This window comes from Diospyros lotus, chromosome 5 (assembly GCF_014633365.1).
Source record: "Diospyros lotus cultivar Yz01 chromosome 5, ASM1463336v1, whole genome shotgun sequence".
Lineage (NCBI taxonomy): Eukaryota > Viridiplantae > Streptophyta > Magnoliopsida > Ericales > Ebenaceae > Diospyros > Diospyros lotus.
The window spans coordinates 33,302,404-33,325,669 of NC_068342.1; the positions used below are offsets into that span (position 1 = coordinate 33,302,404).

General features: G+C 33.2%; 1 protein-coding gene across 2 annotated transcripts; it reads right to left on the bottom strand.

The window, feature by feature from the left end:
- Window positions 1-16,633: 16,633 nt before the first annotated feature.
- Window positions 16,634-21,258, bottom strand: LOC127802862 (RNA demethylase ALKBH9B-like). 2 transcript variants are annotated; one of them, XM_052338928.1, is made up of 7 exons: window positions 21,031-21,258; window positions 20,410-20,563; window positions 18,762-19,295; window positions 18,008-18,093; window positions 17,607-17,917; window positions 17,392-17,463; window positions 16,634-17,276 (listed from the first exon to the last, which is right to left on the bottom strand). In XM_052338928.1, the coding sequence occupies exons 2-7, from the start codon at window positions 20,561-20,563 to the stop codon at window positions 16,943-16,945; spliced, it is 1,491 nt and encodes a 496-aa protein (XP_052194888.1). In that variant the 5' UTR covers window positions 21,031-21,258; the 3' UTR covers window positions 16,634-16,942. The 2 variants fall into 2 exon arrangements, with proteins under 2 accessions (XP_052194888.1, XP_052194886.1); XM_052338926.1 differs by having other exon boundaries at window positions 20,410-20,658.
- Window positions 21,259-23,266: the final 2,008 nt, after the last annotated feature.

Sequence of the window (23,266 nt, forward strand, 5' to 3'; positions counted from 1 at the left end):
AATTACTGCATTTTTCACTAAATTACCACTTTTGGGAAAAAAATTGGCTAGATGCCATCCAACTGAAATTTATTAAAGAAATACCACATTCCCTTCCACCTATATGCCATGAGTTTGAGACCAGCTGGATAAGAACTTCTCGTGTGACAATTGGTTTTGGAACAGAAACGCTTCTCACACGAGCAGTTTCTGGGCTCCTAAAGAGCTGCTGGTCACACCAATGGCTCTTGTGGGGAAAAATTCTCACACAACCCTTCCATCTACTCCACTACCGAAGCACCAACCCTGTTTGGTTCTTATCATCTTCTCATCACTGTCATAATTATCATTTCAAACCCCAAAGCACCAACAACCTCTCTCCTACTGTTTGACTTCCTTTCAACATGAGCCATTATGATCAAGCCCAGCCCCAAGGCTTGTCTAAGATTCCTCTTCACTTTTTAATTTTTTTGAAGTAAAGTGAGAGATATCTATTCTATTATTTAAGGAAAGAAAAACTTTGGTGTTACCAGAGTTGAACCCTTTTTAGTTTTCCTAAAATACCCTTTGAGTTTTGCATTAATTGCTATTAATAAAAGCCAGTGGGAAGAGAGCAGTGTTTTCTGTAATATTTAATCTTGCAAGGGTAAAATTGTAAACTCAAACAAAACATAAATGGCCAGTGCCCCCTCATCATAACCGACCCTTAGAACTGACGATCCACAATTGTCACTCTCTCTCACAATCTCAACAGCGTAACCGACCATCAGAACTCATGATCCACAATCAGCGCATACTCTCATTTTTGCTCCAATTCATTTCTCTATCCCTGTCAAACAAAGCCAAACACGACATGCTCTCTTGCTTTCACAACAGTTTCTCTCCCATTCTCTCTGTCATCGATTTGCCCTAAATTTCTCATTTAGCACATTCAAAAATATGATGTGAAGATTAGACCGACTATGACTTGCTAGGTTTTTTTCTTGTTCATTTCTTGGAAAACTTTACTTGCAGTTGCACGAGTGCATCTTTGTTTCTCACAGTCGATATCATGTATTATTTTTGCGTATTTTTCAAATCCAATGTTTGTGCCTTAAATTGATCTTATAAATTGTTCTGTTAATGTATATTCTAAAATCTCCTTTCCAAACAACATGTCTGTTCTTACAAACTATCTAAATATATGGCTCAGACCTTTTTGACTCAATTCTTGCTGAAATATTTGATTTAGAGAGTACATTTTGTTGCAAAGCATAGCTAAGGTTGCCATTGAGGGCCTTTTATCTTCCAATTCACTTCACATTGGTTCTGCAGTTTAGAGGAAGACTCCTTCAGAATTGAGGGAAAGAACTTATTGAATTTACATCTACCCCATCTAGATTCAGTTTCTGTACATTGGACTTGAAAAGCCTTTTCTTCATGTTTAAGTGGTGAGATATCGTCTGTAGGATTTAAAACTGAGGCATAATCTACTAAATGCGAAGTAAAATGTATGTGTTCAAACTTTACAACAAAATGTATCTATTAAATGTATGGTCCAGTTTGTCAACCTTTTTGAATACAATTAAGTTTGATAAGATGCCTTTCCAGGATGATATTTCAATATTCATTGGCACAGAGAGAGTATCATCTTATGCTTAATTGCAGTATATAATAAGTTTTCTATTTCCTTCCTTCAGTAGACTTGCATAGATGTTCTCTTTATTCTTTGCATTCTTTTATCTGAGTTAAATCCAACCTCAATTTTTGGGTTTCCCGAAGAGAGAGAAAGGTAAAGTGAACAGATTTTGTTCTAAGGGTATAACACACCCGAGAACTTCAACTAAGTTTGTAGAACTCAAACTTGTTAATTGATTCAATGAATAAACATCTATTTATACAAGTTCTAAGCTATCTAATCCTAATATTTAGGAGATAATATACAGCAATAAGATAAACTATAACAGAACTTTAAGCAATAAACAATAAAAGATAACAATCAAATCTAATCCTATTATTTCTCCTGATTTCTAGGAGTTTCAATCTTCAAACTTTCTGCTTATCTTTCCAGCACTTTAGCAGTCTTCTTTATCTCTTTGTAACACTCCTATTTCACTTAGGACTCTCCAACACCCCCCCTCAAGCTAAGGAATAGATATCTCTCATTCCTAGCTTGTTAATGAGAGTCTCAAAGCTTGATCTTGTCATGGATTTGGTGAGCACATCCGCTTCCTGTTCTGCTGTAGGAATATATGTCAATTTGATGAATGGATAAGAAAAGAATTCTCGGCCATTGTCAGTCCTAAGAATGCAAATAGAGGACTGAAAAACATTCAAAATGAGTTTATGGAAAATCTGAAAAATAGCACATGCCTCGGATTTTTCTTTCATTAGGTATACCCAGCATAACCTTGTATGGTCATCAATGAATGTTATGAACCATCTTGCACCATTTAAGTTTGGAATTCTAGCTGGGCCCCATATATCACTATGAATCAAATGGAATGGTTTTGATGGAGTATATGGGTTTGGTTGATAAGTGCTATGAGTTTGTTTGGCAAGAATGCAATGATCACACTTGAGTACCAACTTTTCTTTATTGATAAATAAATTGGGGTACAAGCGTTTCAAATATGGAAAACTAGGATGACCAAGACGTCTATGCCATAATAAAATTTCAGAATCTAAGCTAGCTGTAAGAGAAAACTTATGTGGAGCTTGACTAGGAGAATTCTTGTTATTGGAAAGCCAATAAAGTCCATCCCTCTCCTCAGCACTGCCAATCGTCTTCCCCGAGAGTCGGTCCTGAAAAACACAATATGAAGGAAAAAATGTCACAATGCAATCCAAGTCTTTTGTTAATTTGCTCACTGATAACAGACTATATTCTAAGTTTGGCACATATAACACTGATTTGAGCAATAAATCAGCCACATAAACACTTCCCTTTCCTTTTACCAATGATTGTGTTCCATCAGCCATCAAAATATTTAGCCCCTTTTCTTCAATCTGAAAGATATCAAGTGTGGCAGCAGATCTGGTCATATGATCGGATGCTCCGGTATCTACCACCCAACAATCCTTATTTATTTTTCTAGTGGTCAAAGACAAAGGCTGATTACCTTTTTGTGCCATAGATGCTGAGTGACCTGGTGCAACATCCTCCAATTCCCTTGTAATATGAGAGTTTTGTAACAGCTTCTGTAGAAACTCAAGCTGATCATGAGTTAGACTCATACCTGTTTTGTTTTCACTAGTAGGAGCACTTCTTGTTGCAAGGCTGATCTCTCTTTCTCCTTCTTAGACCTAGGTTTCCAGTTTGGGGGTTTTCCATGCAACTTCTAGCAAGTACTTTTGGTGTGATAGGGTCGGTTGCAGTGCTCACACCATTGCTTCTCCTTAGAATTATCTTCCCTCTTTGTAGTAGTAAGGGCTGATCTTGAGTTATGTTCCGTTGTAGATGGCAGCATTACTCTTTTTATGCTCTCCTCCCGTCTTACCTCTGCAAATACTTCTCGAAGGGATGGTAATGGTTTAGTGCTTAGAAGTCTGCCTCTTACCTCATCCAAATCTGGATTGAGCCCTTGGAGGAAATCAAAAATTCTCTCCTTTTCCAGCATCTTGCTATGCTTTTGGCCGTCTTCTGCACACTTCCAGTCAGGATCATAAAACAGATCCATCTCTTGCCATAACTCCATTAGGTTGTTATAGTATTCTGTCACGCCGAGGCTGCCTTGCTTGGTAGTCCGAATTGCAGCTCTAACCTCGAATCATTGGGCTGTATTTTCAAGATCGGAATAGATTTCTTGAACAGCCTCCCAAATTTCCTTCGCCGTTTTATAGAAAAGGTAGGATCGACCTATCTTTGGCTCCATAGAGTTGATGATCCAAGCCATCAAGATCGAATTTTCTACCTCCCATCTTTGATAATCTCCTGAATCTTCTGGTGGTGCTGGAATTGCCCCGGTTAGGTAGCCATATTTTCCCTTGCCTTTTATCACCAAGGTTACGGATTGAAACCATTCTCTAAAGTTTCTCCCGTTTAACCTATGTTGGGTGATTTGCAAGGTGTTGCTGTCCAATGACAGGGTGTTGTGAGACGCCACAGTCGCTGGAATTGAGGATTGCTGAAGACCCGAACTATCAGATGATTCCGCTGCAATTGGAGCTGTATTCCCACGGCCTTGCGGATCCATCTATCTTGGATCGTGAGGCTAGATAGATCCGAGCTCTGATACCATGAACAGATTTTGTTCTAAGGGTTTAACACACCCGAGAACTTCGACTAAGTTTGTAGAACTCAAACTTGTTAATTGATTCAATGAATAAACATCTATTTATACAAGTTCTAAGCTATCTAATCCTAATATTTAGGAGATAATATACAGCAATAAGATAAACTATAACAGAACTTTAAGCAATAAACAATAAAAGATAACAATCAAATCTAATCCTATTATTTCTCCTGATTTCTAGGAGTTTCAATCTTCAAACTTTCTGCTTATCTTTCCAGCACTTTAGCAGTCTTCTTTATCTCTTTGTAACACTCCTATTTCACTTAGGACTCTCCAACATAAAGCATTTCATAATCTGATTCAATCATTGTTGATTTGCTTTGGTTATGGGTCTCTTGCAGTTTTAATACCCAAAACTTCAAGTTGATCTTGGCAAAGGGTTATCTGCATTTATCTGTACTTTCTTTATCTTTTTTTCTTTTCCATCATTGCTTTTATTTGCAGCTGATAAAAACTGGAGGAAACTCCTAAAATTGGGGTACAATAAATGCATTTACCTTAGCAAGTGTAGCAGTTATTCTATAACCCCAATCTTGCAATGTTGTAATCGTTTGACAGTATCTATCTAAATTTTCTTTTCAGTTTATTTGTAATTGGCAGATAACTACTATTTTTCAGTTTATTTGTAATTGCAGTTTATTTGAAAATAAGTGGTCTATTAGAGACAGTTTCTGTGTACAAAGCAACAAATAGAATTTCAATACTATAGTTTTTTGGGGGTCACTATAGTCCCTGGCACAATGATGTCCCCCCGATATTAGCCCCTTGATTGCAGTCAAGTTGGTAAGTAATCATAGATAGTTCCAAAGAATGAGACATGAGTGTTGTCTTTATTGGTGGACATTGCATTCTCTGTGTACATATGACAAGAAGCAAGTGTAGAAATATTTTATCTCCCTAATATTGCCATGTTGTAATTTCTTTGGTAGAATATCTATCCAAATTTGTTTTTCAATTTATTTGTAATTGCAGAACAATGCATTTATTTGTACTTTTTTCTTTCCCATCATTGTCTTTGTTTGCAGCTGATAAAACTGGTGGAAACTCCATAAATGGATGTCTAGAAAGCAGAAAACAATCTTTCCTAGAACTATATCTAAATTCATGGCATCGGCAAAGCAGAAACTTGAAATTCAATGTATTTGTTTTGATCTATTTTTCCTTTCGTTCACGTTGTTTTCAGAATTAATAGAAACCTCGAGTATCTCATTGTTCCTCCGAATGTAATCATGTTCATTTATTAGAATTGGGATTTTTATTTATGTCTACAAAATGTAATTTTTTGAATTTACTTAATTTCACAACTAGAAAATAACCAAACTTTGTTTGAATTCCTAAATATGAAAGGAAAACATTAAAAATAAAACCGAATATGGAGAAAGTTAAATTTTATGGAGCTTTTCATAGAATAACCTAAAATTGTTTATGTACCATAGTACTTTTTTTAAAAGACAGGAGATGACATGATGATCAGAGACATCATCTGGACACTAATCCTCTTTTGAGAAAGTCCAACAGTCACTATAGAAACTCCCAAGTCATTAACCACACAAACAATAATATAATCTCATAAAAGGTGTAAAATCATCACTAATCAATTCAACATAACTTGAGCCATCAGCCAAGGACCACTTGACCACATTGGTATTGGTAGTTTATATATCTCTTTTCACAATAGTAGGATTAATCTAAGAGGCACCGTGGGCATAGGAACTACTGGCACCTGTTAAGGGAAAAGAAGAGCTGTGCTAATACTTCACAAAGAATAAATGAACCAAGGACACTGCAAAATCCAAAATTAACAAAAAGATTGGACCAACAAAGTTTGAAAGCCATCCATACAATGAATGTCACGCGTGTCCTAACATCCCGACTCTGTGTTCTTTAACAAGAGTAGAGAAAGAGCTTTAGTGAAGAACAGTCAGAATGCTATCTCAGAAATACCTGAAAAGAAGGCTACTGAATACTGGCAATACCAAACGTGAAACAACTGTACAAGGAGAATGAGCAGCATCCACGAGATGGATGGCCCCCACAAGAACCAGACGAATAAAACCCTCTTCCAGATAATCTTCATTGGATAATCTTGAGGCAACCTTCCCGGCGAAAAGAATCCACCTTCAGCATCTGCAAAATTTTACAAACATTTTCACCTACACAATCACAGTAACAAATATTCAGGATTTTTGAATAAACAAGTTACCTTTAGCTCTGTCCTGTAGATTATTGCGTTCTTGCCTACGAATTGCCCGTACAGAAGCGGAACGCTGAAAGTCCCTTTCCATATTCGCTCTACCTCCGAGTAATCAAGAATCCTACAAAAGGACGAATTACAATCTCTCTTGAACCACAACATTGAGAAGATACAATTAAATGCAGCAAGTCCTCCTAGATCTAGATCCAAAGAGTAAATAGGATCGCCATCAATCTCAATCTCTAGTCCTGAATCGGAATATGCAAATTACCAAATCGTTACGAATTGAAGTGCGCCGGATCTTTTGGCAAAGTGTTTATGTAAAGATCGAGCTAGGGCAGAGAATAGAACGCAAACAAATGAGAAGAAGAACGTTCTGAATATTCTGATTAATGAATTGAATGAATTCAGAAAATAAGACTAAGCTGATTATATACACAGCCAAGTCTAGACTACCAACATAATAAAGGAAATAACAAGAAGCGCAAATAGGACGCGCAAGTTTAAAATAACTGCTGCTACAACAGAAAGCAATATACACAATATAACTGAATAACAGCAAATCTAAAACAGCTTATGTGATATTTCCTTTAACATTCCCCTTCAATGAAAACTCCCTTCTGACCAGCTGCTTTCCTGAATCCTCTTGAAAAGTTGAGACAGTTGAAATAGGTGACTCTTTGAGACTGATCTTGGCACACAAAGCCTGAAACCTGCTTCTTGGCAAACTCTTAGTAAAAATATCAGCTAGCTGATGTAAAGTAGGCACATACCGAATTTCAACCTCACCATGTTCAATCTTTTCTCACACAAAATGAACATCAATCTCAATATGTTTAGTATGAGAATGGAAAACCGGATTTTCAGCAATACTTTTTGCAGCTAGGTTATCACACCACACTATAGGTTTTGAACTACTCTTATAACCCAGCTCTGAAAACAGAGATTGCAGCCATAAAATCTCAGTCACACCTTGTGCAACAGCTCTATATTCTGCCTCTCCAACTGATTGAGCAACCACAGATTGCTTTCTTGAACTCCAAACAATCAAATTTTGACCAAGAAATACACAAATCCCACTAGTAGAGCATCTGCTAACTTTGCAGCCAGCAAAATCAGCATCAGTGTACACAATTAGAGGTAAATCAAGAGATGTTGGTGAAAAAAAGAGACCTAGACCAAGAGTACCCTTTAGATATCTAAGCAACCGCTTACAAGCTTGCCAATGCTGCTGTTTAGGAGAGGACAAGAATTGGCTAAGCTTATTTACAGCAAAAGAGATATCAGGTCTGGTGTAGGTGAGGTATTGCAAAGAGCCAATGATAGTACGATATAGTGATGGATTTTCAAAAGAATCACCTTCATCTGTTAGAGACATAGCAGAATTCATAGGAGTGTCACATGATTTACAGTCTTGCATATCAGCCGTCTTCAATAAATCCAAAGCATATTTAGACTGTGTAAGATAAATTCCAAATTTATTTCTATGATCTTCAAATCCAAGAAAATAGTGCACTGATCCAAGTGTTTTTAGAGCAAAATTTGTATCCAAATCACGAATAAACTCTTCAAGGGCTGTTGGATTAGAACCAGTGATTAAGATGTCATCAACATATACCAAAGCAAACAAAACAAACTGAGAAGTTCTTTTAATGAACAATGAGGCATTTGAAACAGCTCTTTGAAATCCCCATGATTGTAAAGCTTCTCTCAACTTAGTGTACCATGCCCAAGGCGCCTATTTAAGGCCATAGAGAGATTTTCGGAGCTTACAAACATAAGAGGGACACCGGGAATCAATAAACCCTTCAGGTTGGGACATGTAAATATCCTCAGTCAAGTCTCCATTCAAAAACGCATTATTAATGTCTACTTGCTAAATATCCCATCCAAATGTAACAACCAAAGTAAACAAAACTCTAATAGTTGGTGCCTTAACAACCAGACTAAAAGTTTCAGCATAATCAACCCCCGGTGTTTGAAGAAAACCCTTGGCAACCAACCTAGCCTTGTGTTTAAGAATAGTTCCATCACGATTATACTTTATTCTGTACACCCACTTGCAGCCAATAAGGTTCATGTCCTTAGAAAAGGGAACTAAGTCCCAAGTTTGATTGCGCTGTAAAGTGACAAACTCATCCTCCATAGCCTTAACCCATTGTGAGTCTAAAAAGGCTTCATGGATAGAACTAGGTACTAAGGAACTGGTTATAGAGCATGAGGAGAAGTAAATTGGAGTTGTTTGGTCTTGGACCGGGTAAGCATAGGGTGAATAGAAGGAAGGGGTCCAACAGTATATTTAGGATTATGTACTGCAGGTTTGGAAGAAGGCTGAGGAACTAATGGAGTAGGAAACGAAGTAACAGAATCCTGAGATGGAGAGGAAGTTGCATTGCTTGATAAGGAAGAGGATACAGGAGGTACTACTTCAAAGGAAGCAGGGACTGAAAGAGAATCAAAGAAACGAGTAGAAAAACCAGTTGAAGTGGGCTGAGATGTAGGAGGAAGAGAAAATAATAGCTGAAAAGGAAACTCATCTGAATTAAATTGCACATGACAAGATATATAAACTCGACCAGACGGATGTAAGCATTTATAACCAAAATGTATATGACCATATCCAATGAATATACATTTGGTTGAGTGAAAAGCAAATTTGTGCTTATTATAAGAACGTAGTAAAGGAAAACAAGCACATCCAAACGGTTGCAACATCATATAATTTGGTTGCTTGTGATAGAGAAGTTCAAAAGGTATTTTAAATTGAAGAGATGATGAGGGAAGCAAATTGATAATATGAACAGTTGTTTGGAAGGCTTCAACCCAAAATTTTAATGGCATGTTAGCATGAGACAGCAAAGTAAGTCCCATTTCAGCAATATGCCTATGTTTTCTTTCAGCAACACCGTTTTGCTGATGAGTATAAGGACAAGTGAATCTTGGTTGAATACCACAACTATGAACATAGGGTAAAAATGCCTTAAACTCTCCCCCATTGCCTGTTAGTAAAGCCTGTAATTTTGTGTGAAATTGGACCTCAGCAAGTTTGTGAAAGGTTACAAATGTGGACAAGGCATCTGATTTAAGTTTCAAAGGGTATAGCCAAGTATATATGATATAAGCATCAACAAAAATGATATAGTATCGATGTCCTTCAATGGACAAAGTAGGAGAAGGACCCCATAAGTCTGAGTAAATCAATTCAAGAGGTTTCTTTGTTGTAATAGGACAATCAGCAAAGGGAAGTTGATTAAGTTTGCCAATTTTACATGAATCACAAAAAGAAACATTGGAATGAGAACAAGGCAAACAAATTTTATTAAGAATGAAACAAAGTACATTGAATGACGGATGGCCTAGCTTGGCATGCCATTGATTATACATTCTCTCAGTTTGAGCTAGCTGAACATTAGGTGACAGTCCAGAACAGAATGGAAGCTGCCCCTTACATTTATTTGAATGAAAAACATTACAATCAGAAGAAGATGTACTATTAGAAGTAGAATTAGACTCAATAGACTGAGCTGAAACACAAGGCTGGGCTGAAGCACAAGTAACAGCAGAATTAGTTGTTGAACTCAGTTGATATAACCCATTCTTAAGACATCCTTTGGGTAGCACCTCCCCGGTATTCTTGTCCTTAATCAAACAAGAACTAGAGTTAAATTCTGCCACAAGATCATGATCTCTTGTAAGTTGTGAGACACTAATGAGATTCTTTTTCATGGAAGGAACGTGTAAAACATTTGACAAAGAAATGTTTGAAATAGGTGCAGTTTGAGTGAACAAATGTCCAAGACCAATATTAGAAATCGGAAGTTGCTTACCATTACCAACAGAGACTTTGTCATTCCCGTTGTAAGGAGCATGAAGTGAGAGATTATTAAGGTTTGAGGTTATATGATTTGTGGCTCCTAAGTCAACAAACCAAGCTGGATCTTGAAAAGAAGGCTATGACAAAGGTGTATTATAATCAATAGGTTGAGAAAAATGATTATAATAAGTTCCTTGTGTAGCACCTAGATCACTCATGTAAGCCTCGCTAGAATCACTAAAGGAAGCTACAAAGGCTCTTGAATCTGATTGTTGGGAAACCATAGGTGGCCGTCCAAAATTTGAACTCGACGTGGGAGAACTTCTTTGAAAATTTCTATCAAACGGATGATAACATTTGTCAACAAAATGCCCTGCCTTACCACAAAGCTGGCAGTAAAATCTTTTTCCTTGTCTACCTCTGCCTCTACCTCCTCGATTTACAAAACCTCCTCTGTTTTGAGCAAAACCTCCTCTATTATTAACAGAATTTCTAGAGTTCTTCTGTGTATAAGTAGCCATGTTTACTTGCATAGCAGATGGCATAACTGACTCAACATTTACAGTTGACGTTTGTGCCAAATTTTTAGAGTTTAATCTTTGTTCATGCATCAATAGCAAGTATTGAACCTTCTCAAGATCTATATCATCCATTTGATATGTAATGAGACTGACTACTGTTTCATAATCATAATCCAATCCATTTAGAATTGCAAGAAGCAAATCTTTGTCACTTAGAGGTTCTCCAATAGCTGCAAGAGAGTGGCCTATAGTTTTGATCTTAAGAATATAGTCATTTATAGACAAATAGTCCTTCTTAATTGACCAAAGCTGCTGCTTCAATTGAAAAGACTTGGCAATTATTTGACGAGAGTATAAATTTTCAAGTGCCAACCATACCTCAGTAGATGATTCATAGTGAATCACCTGCGCCAAGACTTCTTTGTCAATTGTCGAGAAGAGCCAACCAAGCAGCAGCTGATCCGATCACATCCAATTCAGAAATTCAGGATTCTTCATTAGCATTCGGATCTGTGATATACTTAGAAGGAGGAGAAGATTTATTGAGGAAGGATTGAAGATCAAACGCTCGAATTGTAGCAGAAATCTGCGCCTTCCAGAAAATGTAGTTGTTCGGATCTAGTTTGATAGGTATATAGTTAAAGGCTTTTGCCATCACTGAAAACTCAGATTGCGAGGCTGAAGATAAGGCTGAAAGAGATCGGGCAGGAAGAAAAGAAGAAGCACTGTGATCCGAATTGAACGCCATTGACCTTAGTCGTTGGCTCTGATACCATGTAAAGATCGAGCTAGGGCAGAAAATAGAACTGTAAAGATCGAGCTAGGGCAGAGAATAGAACGCAAACAAATGAGAAGAAGAACGTTCTGAATATTCTGATTAATGAATTGAATGAATACAGAAAATAAGACTAAGCTGATTATATACACAGCCAAGTCTAGACTACCAACATAATAAAGGAAATAACAAGAAGCGCAAGTTTAAAATAACTGCTGCTACAACAGAAAGCAATATACACAATATAACTGAATAACAGCAAATCTAAAACAGCTTATGTGATATTTCCTTTAAGAGTTTATACGAGTAATTGTAATGAGAAAGAAGAATTTGAAGAACGAATTCTCAGTCTCTGGGATTGGAATCTGGGAAGCGAGAGAGAAGAAATCGGGAAGCGGGCTGAAGGTGAAGAAGAAATCTGGGAAACGAATTCTTAACCCTTCACCAGAGCCGTGCTAGGACCCTCCCGACGAAGGTGAACCGGAACTGTTGGGGGTTTCCTCTCAGTTGCACCGTGGCTGTCTCACAGCCGGATCAATAAAAGGAGAAGAAGAAGGAGATGCTGAAGCTTAGCTTGGAGCAAGAAGAAGCAGAAGCTCACAGCAATGGAGAGGAGCAAGAAGCAATCGACCAAGCTTCTCGGTAAATTTTGAACAGTGATGATGTTACTCATTACCGAATCAATTCGGTAAAATTTGTCAAGCTTCAATTTTTTATCTTATTCCAGTTCAATACAATGATCAGAATATTCAAAATTACAGAGAATAGAAAACACCAGCTCACCTGCAATAGATTACTGATCAGATGAACCGAAAATATACAAGATTCAAAACCCTAGAATTGGCCAACGACAGCGTCCGAATCCGTTTGGAAACCGACAGCAGCAGTTATCAACTCTCTCTCCAAAAATCTGACTCTCTCTCTCTCTCTCTAGAATCTTCCTCACTCTCTCGCCCCGCTACTGTACCATCGCTGTAAATGCTCATCCGAAAAGGGGAAAATGGGCAAGGAAGGCCCAGAGGGGACAGATCAGGATCGGACAGCCATTGATTGGGTGGGGCTTTAGCGAAAGCAGTGGTACGGGCTATAGACGATGAGGCCGCCTTTGAACTAACTACCTGCCACGTAAAGCATAACTGTCGTGCTGGGAAAGGGGGCTGGGATTCGGTGCGGCGATTGCATAGTTCACACGACGGTGGTGAGAATTCTAAAGGGCAAAATATTTATTTTTACTCATGTAATTACACGCTTTTTATTTAGATATTTAAATTTTTTATATTTCAATTATATCTCTAAATTATATAATTTTGAGTTAATTTAATTCTTATACTTTGATCTTCTATCATATAAACATTCGATTTTTTTGTTGTTTTCGATAATACTCTTAAATTATGTATTTTTAAATGAATTTAACCTATTCTTAAGAGTAATATTCTATTTATTAAACACGTAACAAATTATATAAATACAGAAGTATTACATTAAATATTATTTTAAAATGTTCAAATATTATTTTTTTATAAATAATTGTTTTAAATATGTTTTGCAAACTTATAAATTGAGTAAATAATTATATAATACTACTAATTTTTTTCAGATATAATTAAAAGAATAAAGCATTAAAATACTAACAGAAAATTAGAAAAAAAAATAAAAAATAAATCTACTTATAATAAAAATTTAAAAAAATCTGCATTCAATTATTTCCTTTGGTTTGAAGTTTCAGTTTATTATACGTAGATTTATTTATTTTTTTAAATTTTTTACAGTTTTCATTTAATATTGTATTGTTTTATTCTTTAATTATATCTCAAAAAAAAGTTAGTATTATATAATTATTTATTTAATTTATAAGTTTGCAAAACATATTTAAAACAATGATTTATAAAAAATAATATTTAGACACTAGAAGTGACATTTAATATAACACTTCTATATTTGTGTATTTTGTTACATGTTTAATCTTACAAATATTAGACCAATTAAACAAAATATTACTTTTGAAAATAATTAAATTAACTCCAAAATATATTCTAAAATTAACCACCAGTTGGGTGACATGTACCCAGACTTAATTAAATTCATATATATATATATATATATGTGTGTGTGTGTGTGTGTGTGTGAAATGGAAAGTTGTAATATAACCATTGTTTGTGTGTCTTGACTTTGCTTTTTTAATAAAAGAATAGAAAGACATACAAAGGTGAGGCCCATTTTGGAGTCCCAAACATAATAATAATAATAATAATAATGATAATAATAATTTTTATGTATATAAAAATATGATAGTCTTAAAAAAATAAAATTTTCCTTCAAAACTTGTATTAATGATTTGTAATTAATATTTATTGTATTAATAATTTATATTTTGTTATTTGCATTAATAATTTTTATCTTTCAATTACTTTGAAATAATAAGAAGTAATAAAATTTTCCCTCAAAACTTGTATTAATGATTTGCATTTAATACTTATTGCATTAATAATTTACATTTTGTAATTTGCATTAATAATTTAAATTTTTTAATTATTTTGAAATAATCTTTATATATATAAAAGTAGAATAGTCTTGAAAAAAGAAAATTTATCCCAAAACTTGCATTAATGATTTGTAATTAATATTTATTGCATTAATAATTTATATTTTGTAATTTGTATTAATAATTTAAATCTTTTAATTGCTTTGAAATAATAAGTAGTAATAAAATTTCCTCAAAAAACTTGCATTAATGATTTACATTTAGTATTTATTGCATTAATAATTTACATTTTGTAATTTACATTAATAATTTAAATCTTTCAATTGTTTTGAAATAATATGTACTAATTATTGTAAAATTAATAATAAATTTTAAATACACAAGTTTTTCAATGCTAATCATGGATTTTTCAATACATTATTATGTGAATATTAAATATTTAATTAATCCGTCAATCAATCAAAAATAAATATTATTTATGAGGAATATAAATAGATACTTAAACTATTAATTAAGTCATAAAAAATTATTCATTTATATAAAATTTTATCTTTATATAATATAATATAAATATTTTTATATATATAAAAGTATGATAGTCTTGAAAAAAAAAAAATTCCCCCAGAACTTGTATTAATGATTTCTAATTAATATTTATTGCATTAATAATTTATATTTTGTTATTTACATTAATAATTTAAATCTTTCAGTTGCTTTAAAATAATAAGAAGTAATAAAATTTTCTCCCAAAACTTGCATTAATGATTTGCATTTAATACTTATTGTATTGATAATTTAGATTTTGTAATTTGTATTAATAATTTAAATTTTTTAATTGTTTTGAAATAATCTTTATGTATATAAAAGTAAGATAGTCTTGAAAAAAGAAAATTTCTCCCAAAACTTGCATTAATAATTTGTAATTAATATTTATTGCATTAATAATTTACATTTTGTAATTTGCATTAATAATTTAAATCTTTCAATTGCTTTGAAATAATAAGTAGTAATAAATTTTTCTCCCAAAATTTGCATTAATGATTTACATTTAGTACTTATTACATTAATAATTTATATTTTATAATTTGCATTAATAATTTAAATCTTTCAATTGTTTTGAAATAATATGTACTAATTATTATAAAATTAATAATAAATTTTAAATACACGAGTTTTTCAATACTAATCATAGATTTTTCAATACATTATTATGTAAATATTAAATATTTAATTAATCGGTCAATCAATCAAAAATAAATATTATTTATGAGGAATATAAATAGATACTTAAACTATTAATTAAGTTACAAAAAATTACTCATTTATATAAAATTTTATCTTTATATAATATAATATAAATATTATATATTATAGTAGAATAGTATAATATATAGTAGAATAGTATGTAAATATTTATTCTCTCTAAAAATCTACCAAACTATTTTTTACATCTAAAATTTGTATTAAATTTGTATGAATTTTTCAATGCTATTAATTAATCAAAAAAAAATATTTTCTGTTAGATTTTCTCATCAATCAATCAAAAATAAATATTATTTATGAGAAATATGAATAGACACTTAAATATTAACTAAGTTGTGGAAAATTATTCATTAAATAAAATTTTATCTTTGTATAATATAATAATATATAATATATTATATTAAAGTATAATAGTTTGCAAATTTTTGTTCCCTCCAAAAATCTGCCAAGCTATTTTTTGTCTCTTAAATTTGTATTAAATTCGCATGGGTTTTGTAAGAAATATTAATAGACAACTTAAATTATTAATTAAGTCATAGAAAATTGTCCATTTATTTAAAATATTATCTTTATAACTTTATTCTATATATATATTTATATAATATTAAAATATTAAAGTATTTTGTCAAGTGTCAATCAATAGTGAATTTTTTCTCTCAAAAATTTGCATTAAATCAAAAGTAATGATTAATTAATTATTAATTACTTTAATAATTATATTATAGTCTTAAAAATGTGATATCTGAACAAATTCATAAAAAATCATTTAAGATTGTCAAATGCTAAAGTTTTTCAATACTAATTAATATTTAAGGTATCACAATTTTAAGATTATGGAAGAAATCAAAATACTTATTTTTAAAATTTTATTATTATTGAATTTTTTTTCTTACTCATATTTAAGAATTTTAATTTATATTTATAATTATAATATAATAAATAAAAAATAACGGACTATATTATAAATTTTATAATATTTATTTATAAATAAATATAATATAATAAATAAAAAAATTTATAAATATTTTATCAAGTAACTTACTTAATATATTAATTATTATTTACTACATTTGAATGACAATACATTGAATTAAAAATGTTTTCCTGAATAGCAAATAATTAATTAAATTTAAATTTTAATAAATAATTAAAAATTAAAAAATATATAATTATCAATTCTATTAAAATTATTTAAAATAACAATTTTATTTTTTTATTTTTAAATTAAATTCTCCCGTGTGGTACACGGGAGACCACTAGTATATATAGACATAAAATGCTTCAGGTTAGTAGTAGCAAACAACTTAAACCATCACATAACACACGACCCGAACACACAAGCACATAATTTTATTGTCAAATTTTAACAGGTGGTGTTGAGTGCATTTTACTTCAGTTTGCATGACTCAAGAACCAGATGCGGATGAGTTGGCTGATTCACTGCAAGTTGGTTGAAAGCCGAAGGTGTTGGCTGTTCACGTTATAGTTTTCATAAAGAGAACTATAACGAAGCAAACAAAATGTTATTTTATTTTTTTTACATGGGGTTGTATGTTCCCCCAGCCCCCCCTAAAATTTAGTGAATCCCAAAATAGATAGCTGATCTCCAAAGTCTCAGCAGCAGCAGCAGCTCATCATCATCATCGTCTCAAACTACTCCTACTTCCTCTTGCCTTCTGCCTATTCCCTGGATTGGAGCTCCCAAGTGGAGGGAAATCACTATAACTATAACTATCAGTGCTAGTAGTAGTAGTACTACTAGTACTAGTAGTAGTAGCAGTAGTAGTAGTGTCAATCATAGAGGCATTCCGACCCATCATCCTTGGTTTCTTCTCCCATTCCTCTTGCTGGACGGACAACTTGAACTTGGTTGACGAATGATTTCCAAGCGGCTTTATACCTATGAGATCTGGATCTGGTGAGTAGCTGTACGGGTGTTTGCTCTCATCCATTTTCCTGAAGGTGATGGAGATCCTGCCCCAAACAGAATATTTATAATTGGGAAATACAAGGATCATCATCTTCATTTTTACAGGTCCTACGCAACAACATATACTCAATTTTAGTCACGAGCAAGAAAATACCATACCTTCTTGCCGGGACACCCGGAACACAGTGTTTTGCTATGTCAGCTGCATTCCCATTTAGAATTAGCACCGACCTGAAATGAAATAATTTACATGAAAAATTTATGTCAGCCGTGAAAAAATACCAAGGAAGTCCACGTGCATTCAAGTCAGCAATGAACATGACAAGAAAAAACTAGCATTCCCGAGTCCAAGATTAGAGCATCAGATGCCATACCCGAGTGGCAAAGGTATAGATATCGGGCCAACAAACTCCCCCGGGCCAACAATGTCCAATTTTACACCAAAGAGGATATTGCACTCTGCCAAGAATGACACAGTGCAAAAGGGTCGAAGGAAGTCGTGGTTGTCAATATGAGGCGGGATGCAATCCCCTTCATCATAGATATTCACTATACAACTATCTGGGACACAGCTTGGAGGCAAAACATGCCACCTGACCAGCCTCTTGATCATTTCCTTGAATTGGGGAGGTAGAGGATCGACTTCCTCATCTCTAACTATACCAGGGGGATTCCCTTTTTTGTCCTGTGAAAAGGATGAAGCACACATCAGCTAAACATAATAACTGTTTAACAGCAAACAGGAAGAGTGAGTAATAAAGATCCAAAATATTACCAGTGCATAGTTGTAACAGCAACCAAATTGCATTGTCACGCGCCCTTTACCTCGCATCCACTTATGTGGTTCCGAATATGTTCTCGCTGCAACATGTATAGAAGGGAAAATGAACAAACAGAAGGAACGCAAATTCACGTTCTGAAACATGAGTAATATGTATAGTAAGATGCAGTTGTCCATCTGACAGTTAATAGATTGACACAAGTAGCAGCATTAGGGGAGTAAATGTACTAACCTTGTCCCAAATAATATGATGTCATTTTCTAAATACTCAAATCTTATTAGTTTATTGACCCCTCGCATGTCTATTCTATTACCAAAAATGATACCTCCTATGAAAAACATCCATCTATTTATTTCATTTCCAGGCAACATTCAAGATTGAATGATTACATCATTTAGAAGCTTATTTCAACTAGTTGTTAGAGAAGGCAATGTATTTAATGGATGGGTCTCTTTAATTTATGCTAGCTAAGCAAGTATGCATGACATATATGTCTCTAAATAGAAACTTCTTCGGCATCCATCTTGTATTTTTTGAAATAAAGAATACTATGAATGCAAGTCAAACCAGCTCCCCACTTTCCTTTGCCGTTTCTCTTTCACTAACTAACTTTGCATGTACTAGATCACAAGGTGATAGAATAATATAAACATTTGAAATAAGATTATGTTGCATTTGTACTTTAGCTTTGCTGTCCATTGGGCAAAACTCAGATACGTACAGAAACTGAGGTTTTGGCATACATACCTCGAAGCTGACCACTCTGCCCCTTGCGTTGTATACTGTAGACGCACTCCACAATCATCTTTTGCTCCTCGGCATTAAACACTCCTGTGTGAAGCTCAAGTCCTTGAAGCACATTTGTTGCCTTGCCATTAACTCGCTCCACATGAACAAAATCCTTCCTCCTCCCAATTTGAGCTAACCTAACATGCTCTTTTTGCTCCTCTGACAATTCATCAACAGATCCTTTCCTAGTTCCTGAACAAACCGATTCAGGGCTGCTTTTGGTCCACCCCCCTGAGGGAGAATATTTTGGTCCATCCTCTGACAATTCATCAACAGATCCTTTCCTAGTTCCTGAACAAACCGATTCAGGGCTGTTTTTGGTCCATCCCCCTGAGGGAGAATATTTTGGAGTTTGGCCAGAATACCATGATGTTGTCTTTGTAGATTCTTCTGGACTTGTATCTGATAAATTCAATCTAGAAGATTTTTTTGTCAGCACCTCTACAGAACATTTGCCATTTTCATTTGATACAGATGGTTTACTGAACTTTCCTGCAGAAAGAAGATAAAAAGTGTGAAAACAAATTCCTGCCTGATATTGCAACATACAGAAAATTTAAAATCAGAGGCCTTTAGTTATTCATGCCATTGTCAATAGTCATAGGCTATCTGAAACAAGTTATAGCCTACAAATACTTCCTCCTGTAAAAAACAGGCAACTTTGATCTCTCGGAAAATAATGCTAAGAAAGATAAATAAACTCGAAGACCCTCAAATTTTTGTAAAGCAGAAGAGAAGTCAACGGAGGTTCATTCTTTTTCTTCCTCCTATGTTATGTAATTCTTGGACAAAGTCCATAAGCATTGAGATGCCTCGACATATTATGAATTCAAACATAAAAGTAGGAAAGAAACATAGTATTCATAATGTCCAAATAAGTAAAACCAGGGGTGGATATATAAATATAATTGTAATTATATGCATTCATATATATTAGCACAGACAATTAAAATATAATGCTTAAAAATAAAATAAAAAAACAAATAGAAAATATATGTACCTCTTATTTTACAAAACTATTACAATTATTCTTTTTATTTCTTAGTATATAAAATATTGGGAGGTCATTCTTACAAAAACTATAAATAAATTTTAAACGTCATCCAAAAAACCATAGAGTATATGCAAAAACCTTGAAAGGTATAAGGCGGTAAATGAAAAAATCTTGTAGGGTATAGGAGATAAATGAAAAATCTTGAAAAGTATAAGGGATAAATTTAAAATTTTAAAGGTATAGGAGATAAATGAAAAAAATCTTAAAAGTTAAGGAGTAAATGAAATAAAGTCCTAACAACATAACAAAAACATAACATAGAAACACGATCATAACCTAATCCAAGAAAAGAAAAAAAAAGGAGAAAAAGAAAAAGAAAAAAAAAAGCCCTTGAATATTATATATATATATATCTATAGGTGATATAAGCATGGTACACGTAGCTAGAAAAATAATTCAGAACCCTAATTAGCTCTAACAAATTGATGACCGGTTGCCGTTCCTTAAAGACCCAAACATGCAGCACAAAAAAGAAACAGAACTTTCCCTAAACAGAAGGAATAAAAACTCGTTGAAACAAAGAAAGGTGTATAGATGAAGGGGGACCCGTACCATGAATGAAAGTGTGAATGCGACTCTGCAAGAGTGCTTGGCAGTTTTGACAGAACCCTTCACTCCCGCTCAAAACCTCTAAAATCTCAGCACGATCCAGAGTACTCAGTAGCCCCATCAAGTCATCTCCCGCGCCAGAAGAGTCTCCAGTCATCTTCCCACGTTACGGCAACAAGTCGGTTGACAAAATAAGAAATCAAACAGATTCTAGCGATCTGAAGAAAGCGACTGAAAGAGCAGAGCCCAAATCTATATTGAAAACCATCAGTATTTGTCTCTATTTATAGAAGGACTCCAAAGACCAAGTCTTGAAGAACGCGGTTTCCACCTCCTTACCAAACTTGGTTTGGATGGCGGAAGATAAGTGTTTCTAATTATTTTTTTAAAATAAATGATAATTCGTATTTTTTTAAGATTAAAGATAAATTCTGTGTTGAGTTCGAAGGAACAAAAGATTTCACAGCAAGACATTCCAGCTTTCTTAGGGTTTCCAAGGAACAAAACAAGATCAAATTCTGTGTTGAATCAAACAAATATTGTCCAAAAAGATTGAAGAACACTTGCACAAATGACAAGCAGTCACACATAAAAAATTGAAGATTAACGGAAGAGAAGTGTTACCAATGTGCACAGTGGGCGGATTGAAGAAGAAGAAGAAGAAACCTCTGTCTCTTTCTCTCTCTCTCTCTCTCTCTCTCTCTCTGAGACGGCGAGGCGGCGAAAGGGGCGAGGCAGCGACGAGACGGCGAGAGCGGCGAAGCAGCGGCGAGTACGACGGGTAAACCTGCCTTCGGCTGAGAGACCAACGGCGCCTCACTGGAAAGCACAGTCGGCAGAATGGGGCAGGAACCCGAGGTTTCCTTCGTTATATATGTCTGGGCCTTGGCCTGCCCACTGGTTCACAACACAACTGGGTCAAATTGGACTCTAAATTTTGGGCAATGTGATTTCTTAATAATGTAAATTAATAACGGCAATTGAAAAGTTTTATAATTAAATTAAATATATTATAATATAATTTTTATTTTATTTTGATGATCATACAAATAGATCTTTTTAATTTTGAAACTATTTAATAACAAAGAAAAATTTTATAAGCAAATATAGAATTATTATTAAATTAATAGAGGGTGTATTGGAAATAATTTAATTTGTTCTTAATATATCAGGCAAAATAAGGTGGTAAAATTTTAACAAAATAGTATAATATAACATTGATGAATCACTATATCTTTACCAATATAAATAGCATAAATAAATTGTTAGACCTAAAAAATAAGATATAATAAATATATATTATTTAAAAATTAATATATGATCTTTTTTGCCTGGTATATTAATTTTTATATTAAGAATAAATATGTATTATATTTAAAAATAAATATAATTAATATTTATTCTTAATTGATTAATGATACAAGTATAGAGATTTGTCATTTTTATCCAAATTTATTATTCAGTTAAATGTTATAGTTACTCAACTAATGTCCCATTTAGTTAATTGACTCATTGGTTATTCAAATAATGTTATTCTATTGTATATTCGAGTAAAATAAATATATAATTGATTGATTATTTAAATGTCTAGATTTTACTTGATTAAAAGAAAAAATCAGTCAAATACAATACTTGTTAGTTGTTAGTCAACTAAACATTTTCTTATCTAATTAAAATGATAATTACTTTATTGAGCTCGTATATTAATTAATTAATTTTTAAGTCACAACATATTTTATTATCAACACATTGTATTAATGATATTATTATAATAATTTAAAGTTTGATAATTTTATGTTAAGTAATATTTTAATAAAATTATAAATAAAATTATTAATATATTTATAAACAACCTATTCATGAGTTGCTCACAAACCAATAATTGAATCCACTTGTGAGTCTTTAAACGATCCAATTCGCAAGTCTCTAATCAAACCAACTCGCAATCTTCTAATCAAGTCTACTTGCGAGCCTATAATCAAGTTACCTCACGAGCCTCTATTTGAGTCAGTTTGTGAACTATCGAGTCAAGTTTTACTGAGTTCAAGTTTGGCTCGATGCTCGGTGCTACAGTCGATTCACAAACACAAACTGCTGACTAAGCTGTCGTCAATTCACAATCACGAATCAACATTTCAGTGCTTGCTTGCTTACTTGGTGCCACTGTCGATTCAACTTAAAAGGATATACAACTTTGTCTATTTCTTCTTTTGCAAATTTTTGGTCTAATTTGATGATTTCTGTCTACCATAGCTTTGTTTGTTTCTTCTTTATTAGCCATCATTAATTTGATTATTGTTAGTTTACTTAAAGAAATAAATGTTTGTTTGTTTCTTTAATTTGAAAATAAAACTTAAAGGGCATTTTTAATTACTTCTGAAATCGTACAATTTTACTATATGAGTTTACGATTTAATTTTATGGACCCTTATTTGATTTGACTGTAAAATTTCAATTTTAACAACATTGCTCTTTAGCCTATCATGATTATTCTAAAATTAATCACTATTTAGGTGACATGCATGTAGACTTAATTTAATTCATATATATATATATATGTATATGTGTGTGTGTGTGAAATGAAAAGTTGTAATATGACCATTGTCTGGCTGTCTTTGCTTTTATAAAGGAATAGAAAGACATAAAAACGTGAAGGCCATTTTGGAGTCCAAAACATAATAATGGGGAATGAAAACAACACCAAGGTTAGCCTCTGTGCAATGCGATTCCCTTGCCTTTGTGATTAATAAATGATTAACAAACAAAATGAGAAGGAATAAACGACATATATTTGGGATAAACATTTTTGTGTGATTTTCGATATTCATGCCCTTGATTATATCAGGAGAGATAAATTGTA